The sequence below is a fragment of the Sceloporus undulatus genome, chromosome 6, assembly GCF_019175285.1.
Source record: "Sceloporus undulatus isolate JIND9_A2432 ecotype Alabama chromosome 6, SceUnd_v1.1, whole genome shotgun sequence".
NCBI classification, from domain to species: domain Eukaryota; kingdom Metazoa; phylum Chordata; class Lepidosauria; order Squamata; family Phrynosomatidae; genus Sceloporus; species Sceloporus undulatus.
The window spans coordinates 85,474,509-85,480,975 of NC_056527.1; the positions used below are offsets into that span (position 1 = coordinate 85,474,509).

Here is a 6,467-nt window from a genome sequence, read left to right on the forward strand (position 1 = left end):
AGTTTCCTTGACTTTGAAAATCTCCCAGTGACCCCATGGCCAAAAAAGGGAGAGGTGCCAGCCTGCAGATAGCCCTCCTCCCTACCATCTGAACTAAGACCAGAAACAGAAAATGCAGACCTATGACTAACATCTTCCATTTCTTTCTCCTGTTTGCCTTATGGAGAAGCCAGTGGGACTTGGAAAGCTTGCAACATGTAATTGTGCATTTTGGTTGGTCCCATAAAGGTATCACGGTTTGGGTGTTACTGGATATCCTCCAATGCTTCCCTATGGACAAGTATAATTATGCATTTTGGTTGGCTCCATAAAGGTATCACGGTGTGGATATTATTGGATTTGCTATAGGGCCAACATGGCTACCCCTAGAAGTTTATTTTTTAATAACAAATAAATAAATAAATAAATAGTCATGCTCAAAATAAATAATAATAAATAAAACAAATAATAATAAATAAATTATTATATTAAATAAAATATGTATTATTATTATTATTATTAAGCTATAAATAAAGCTTAGTAATAATGACAATAATGATAATAATAAATAAAATATATTATTATTATTATTATTATTATTAATAATATGTTGTGGCCCATCTCTGGGCACAACAAGCGACCATTCCCAGAATTCCACAGCCTTGAGCTACGGCAAGGTTAAAGCGGTATCAAACCGGGTTACTGCTGCAGTGCGGAGGGACTATATGTCCTATGTCTCACGTAAGTGTAGCAGGCGAGGGCCTTGGTCAGCTCCCCGCGTTGGCTGAGTATTGTCCCTTCCGCCATGAAGCTGGGGAAGGTCCCCCGCAAAGCCTCGCCTTCCGCGTCCGCCATCTTTAACCCGCGGAGGACGCCACGCCGCTGCTAGGCAACGCGTTGCCTAGCGACCGCGCCACTTCCGGGAACCCTACGGGAGCTCCGAGGGGTCAAAAAGGCCTCGCAACACACCAGGAGGCGCTCTTTTGCATACTAGTCGTTGATTGGCTGCTTGTGGGGGCCGTTAGAGCCTGTTCCCGCCAAAATTTAATCTGTTTCCTTTCTCTGGGAGTATCTCTGTCCATTGGGTGACTTTGGGCAGCAGCAAGTCGCATTGCCTCAGCCTCAGGGCAAATCTTGCCTCGTGATAGGCTCACCTTAAGTCAATAATAACAATAATAGTAATACAGTAATAATGGACATATCCTGCCAAGAATACCTCACCTTAAGTCAGTAATAATAATAATAATAATAATAACAATAATGGACAAATCTTGCCAAGAATACTAGTGCTAGTGCTTCACCAAACTACAAATCCCAGGTCTATAAGTCCCAGTTCTGGGAAAAGAGTAGGATATAAATATAATAATAATAATAATAATAATAGGCAAATCTTGCCAAGAATACCCCATGATAGGTTCGCCTTAGGACTGCCCTTTGAAGCTACAACAACAACAACAATAAAGACTACAGAAATAAACCTGTTTGACACCACTTTAACTGCCATGCCTCCCTTCTACATAATAATAATAATAATAATAATAATAATGCTGGTGCTTTACCAAACTACAAATCCCAGTTCTACAAGTCTCAGTTCTGGGAAAAGAGAGGGATTATTATTATTATTATTATTATCATTATTTCTACAGAAGGGAGCAATGGATGATCTTGGTCTTGTCACACACTCTCAGTTTCAGAGGATGGCAATGGCAATTCCTCTCTGAAGTCTGAAGCAATGTGCCAAGGATCATCTTAGGGTCTCCATAAATCGGAAACGACTTGAAGGCACACAGCAACAACAACAACAATATGGAGACAGATCTCCAAATGCAGGATGTCTAAAAGTCTCCATTCTGGACAATGAGACACTGAAAAAAAATGGGCTGTTGCAAGTTTGTTTTTAATGCAGTAAGGCACTTGGTCTCCTGAGAGTGGATGACTTAAAGGTTACAAAGTGCTTTGTCAATTAAAAAGGGCTGAAGCCATGTTAAGTAATAATAATAACTCCTTCGCTCTTAATGTGGTCCCTTGTTGGAGCAATTAGGCAGAATGAGTATTCCCATAACTCACCTTCTTTCGGTACTTCTTGAAAGCTCAAAATATATTTTTTTTAAATGGTGTTAAAGAAAAATGTTGCCAGCTGTGTCCTCTGAGCTGGTTGACCTGTGTATTTATGATGTTATAATTGTTTATTCTATTGTTCATCCTGCAAGGCTTCCAGAACAGCTTAACGTTAAATATGTAGGGACAACAATATACCATTAAAATAGGAGCCAGTTCAAAGAAGTGGCAGTCCTATCAGTTCATGTCTTCCTCTGCTGCTCACAGCAGGACAGTTAAAGTAATGGCCTCTGCCAGAGGAGGAAAAATCCAGTCCCTGCTTGATGAGGCAGCAGCATGTTCAAAAGCTGCTAAGGCAGTTTGCTTTGCTTCTGTTTTTCTTTTTGCTGGCTCACAGAGCAGATGGGCCTAATGGCCTCTGCAAAGAACAGTCACAGCTTGGCAGATCAGCAGCGTGTGGGAAGACAGCGGTCGGTGGCAGTTCACTTCGCTCCCTTTTTCTTTCTCTGGTTGCATCCGATCTGCAGAAATAATCCAGTTTGACACCACTTTAACTGCCATGGCTCAGTGCTAGGGAATTCTGAGAACTGGAGTTTCATGAGCTATTTAGCCTTCTCTGTCGGAGAGCTCTGGTGCCAAAACAAACTACATATTTTAATTGAAGGACTAATCCCCACAGAACCATTAAGTCCAGAATGACCTAGCTGTAGCATTGGATGTGGCACAACCAAAAGGAATTAGTTTATATTTATAATATCCAGTGGCAGCTGGTGACTTCCATATTAGTTGGCACTGAATCCACTCTGAACCTGCAAATCTGTCCAATGTACTGGATCCAGCTTGGTGCAATGGCTTCAACACTGGACGATGACTCTGGAGACCAAGGTTCAAATCCCCGCTCAGCCACGGAAGCCCATTGGGTGACTTTGGGCAAATCACTCTCTCAGCCTCAGAGGAGGATAAAGACAACCCTCCTCTGAACAAATCTCGCCAAGGAAAACCCTGTGACAGATTTATCTTAGGGTCACCATAAGCTGGAATCAACTCGAAAACAACAACAACAACAACTGGGATTGAGTAAATATTCCAGTCACATTGAAAAACCAGAATTCTCCATCTCAGATGGGGTCTGATTAGACATAGACACAGGCAAAAAGGCACAAAGACACAAACCAGTACTGTACTCTCTTTTGTAGATTGTTATTTTGGATCCCAAATAGTTTCAGCACCTTGGACAGCTCCCTTAGTCAACTGGGCCTCTGTGGACAAGCAGATGGGTTTTGGAGTCCTTGTTAGCTGTCTAGCAGTGTAGTAAAGATTAATCTGTATTAGTGACCTTCTTTGATACTGTTTGCATTAGCAAACTTGACACTTTGAGGCTAGGAAAAGATATGAAGGCTGGTAACAAACTGGAGGTCTTCCCTGGAGGTCTTTAAACAGAGGCTGGACGGCCATCTGTCGGGTATGCCTTGACTGAGAGTTCCTGCATGGTAGGGGGTTGGACTGGATGGACCTTGTGGTCTCTTCCACCTCTATGATTCTATGAAACTGGGTGTGTGTGTGAATATTATTTTGTTACTACCCTGCTTGTACAGTCCTCATAGCCCTGGGGAGGGAAGATGGGTCATGTTTGCACATTTTGATTTTCTTCTGCACCTTATAACTCTTGGGAGTCCATCTTCTTCCATCACTCATGTCTGGTGGAGGGTGGGAGGGTGCACTTCAGCCCAGGGGCCCTATTCAGCCAGGAATTTGCTGATTGGGAATAATCTGGGCAGAATTAGTTCTTTGGGGACCTTTATCTGTGAGGGGATGCTGGACTCTATCTGTGAAAAGGATGAGGGGCTTCTCTGCTGTAGACCATCTGCTGCATCATTTACCACCAATAAAGCTTATGCTCTAGTAGTAACATGTGTCACTATCTGGCAACAGTATGGCTTTTTGAGGCCCCACACAGTTAACAAAACCTTGAATAGCTCCCTTTAAGATTGGCCTAAATTACATGGAGCAAATTTGTTGCCCCATTGACAAGAGAGAATACAAATAAATTCAGTCTTCACTAGAAAACTAAATAAAATACAATGTATTGCAAAACAACAACAACACCCATCCCTCAATATGCAAATTAATTGTAAATAAATAAAAATCTTAACATATAAAAGGTTGTACAGTGGAGTCTTGGTATCTGCTGAGGTTTGGTTCCAGGACCTGCCATGGATACCAAAATCTATGGATGCTCAAGTCCCATTATATCCAATGGCATAGTAAAATGGTGTCCCTCATATAAAATGGCAAAATCTAGGTTTGCTTTTTTGGATATAGAGAGTGTGTGTGTGTGTGTGTGTGTGTGTATTCAAGCCATAGATGTTTGAGAATTAATAATCCGTGGACACAGAGGGCCAACTGTATCTCCTATTGTTCTGTATGGTCTAACAAAGCATAATCATAGTAACTACAACAGATACAAGAGTGGTGCTTCTTTTTTTAAAAAACCCATCCTTGTGGTGAAGGATACTTCTCTTATTTTAAATATGAATTCACAGTCTGGGATACGATGTGCTCAAAACAAATAACGTAAACCTGAGCTGGGAAGAATCCAGAATTGCCTTTGTGTGCCTTAGTTCCTTGTGCTTTAGAGGTTTCAAAACTCCTGGAATAACCGGTTCGGAGACAGTAAACTCTGACAACATCTCACTTGTTCAACCTGCAGAAGAACAAACTAAGCTGGTTCTGAAGTTTGATCAACTAAGTAGGCTCTGAGTGAAGCAAAGGTACCCTGAAATAAGGAAGAGACTTCTAGCCAATTGCATTTTTAATTGCAAAAGGAGGATGCTGTTATTTCTTTGTATGTTTTTAACTGTATGGTGTTTTTTAATGTTGTAAGCTGCCCTGAGTCCCAGCCTTGGAGAATAAATATAATAATAAAAAAATAAAAATTTAATAAATAATAATAATAATAATAATAATAATAATAATAATTTTTTATTCACTGAACACAACATCATACTTACTGGGGGGGATCATGTCAGTGTAGGGGAGAAACTGTACATTTGTAACACAACATTTCTATGTGTCTATTTTCTGGTTCTCATGCATGTACCTTACCTTATTTAGCTATATGTGATCAACGTAGGAAATGAGACCACTGAAACGGAATGGGTCTCAGGAGATGTGAAACTTTTTTTCTGTGATGTTGTATCTGTGGTTGCTGATTCAACATGCACATCATTCTCCTTATCTGATGAACATGTATGAACCAGCCCTGATTTGTCACAAATCTATGCTTGAAGATATTGTGACTGGTGGTATTCTGGAACGCTGACAATTAATGATCTGGTCCCATTTGTTCCACACAATTGTTTTCCAGGCTTCTGAAAACCGTGACGCTTCTTAATTCAAATTAAAGACAGACTTCACTCTTAATCTGAACCAGCTTGTTTCAGTATGTACAAAAAAGAAAAATTACCCAAGCAACAGGCAGCCATCGGAGAACAGGTAATTCTGCTGTGCCAATGTACTGTGGCTGATTAAACACTCCCATCACAGTAAATGGAGGGGGAAATGGAAGAATTACCCATCTCTGATGGAGGCTGATTAAAAATAGACAAGGAACATAAGTGAAAAGATTCAGAAACGACATGCAGCCAGCACCTTTTTTTATAGACTTATTTTAAATTATGTTTTCATGTAGCTATCCTACATGCATACATACATTCAATTTTTAGCCCGCCTTTCCACTAAAATATCATGTAATGGACTAACACAGTGATGGTGAACCTTTTAGGGGCCGAGTGCCCAAACTGCAACCCAAAACCCACTTATTTATTGCAAAGTGCCATGTCCCTCTGGCTTGCTAGTAATAAACTCTGGCAAATTCTGTGCTGAGGCGATGGCACATGTGCCCACAGAGAGTGCTCTGAGTGCCACCTCTGGCACGCGTGGCATAGGTTCGCCATCACTGGACTAACAGCAGCATTTAAAAATAACTGGACAATCAAAATTATCACTAAAAAACAAGTGAAATAATAAAACCACTGCTGAATTGGACAATATATATTCCTAATAACTTATGGAACACACATTGACAGTTCTCCTGTGGTTAGGGTTCTGAGATCTCAAGGCATGGTCCCTCTTTTTAAGTCCTAAAGGTGAGCAGAAGAAATCCGAGGGCAAGAGAGTTGCTCTCCCCAAAAGGGGGGGGGGGGAATCACTATGTTGTTGGCTTCGGCTGTCTGCAAGCTGCTTCACAGAAGCCCCTGTAGATTCTCTATGTTGGGGTCCTCCAGTATATAATTCTGTTCCTTTCTCCCTCATTTCAGGTTTTTCAAGCTGTAACAGGAAGGGGTGGGCACTGCAAGAAAATACTGAACTGCCTTAAGAGTGCTGCTTTGTGGCATTTCCTATCATATTTCCCAGTTCTGCTTTCACCT

General features: G+C 41.1%; 1 protein-coding gene across 1 annotated transcript in view; it reads right to left on the reverse strand.

Moving 5' to 3' along the window:
* ODAD4 (outer dynein arm docking complex subunit 4) overlaps positions 1-834 on the reverse strand; it is a 21,233-nt gene extending 20,399 nt beyond the window's left edge. Inside the window, exon 1 of the mRNA XM_042473626.1 lies at positions 683-834. Within this exon, the coding sequence (XP_042329560.1) occupies positions 683-834 (152 nt within the window). The remainder of the gene's footprint in view (positions 1-682) is intronic.
* Between the last annotated feature and the right edge of the window lie 5,633 nt (positions 835-6,467).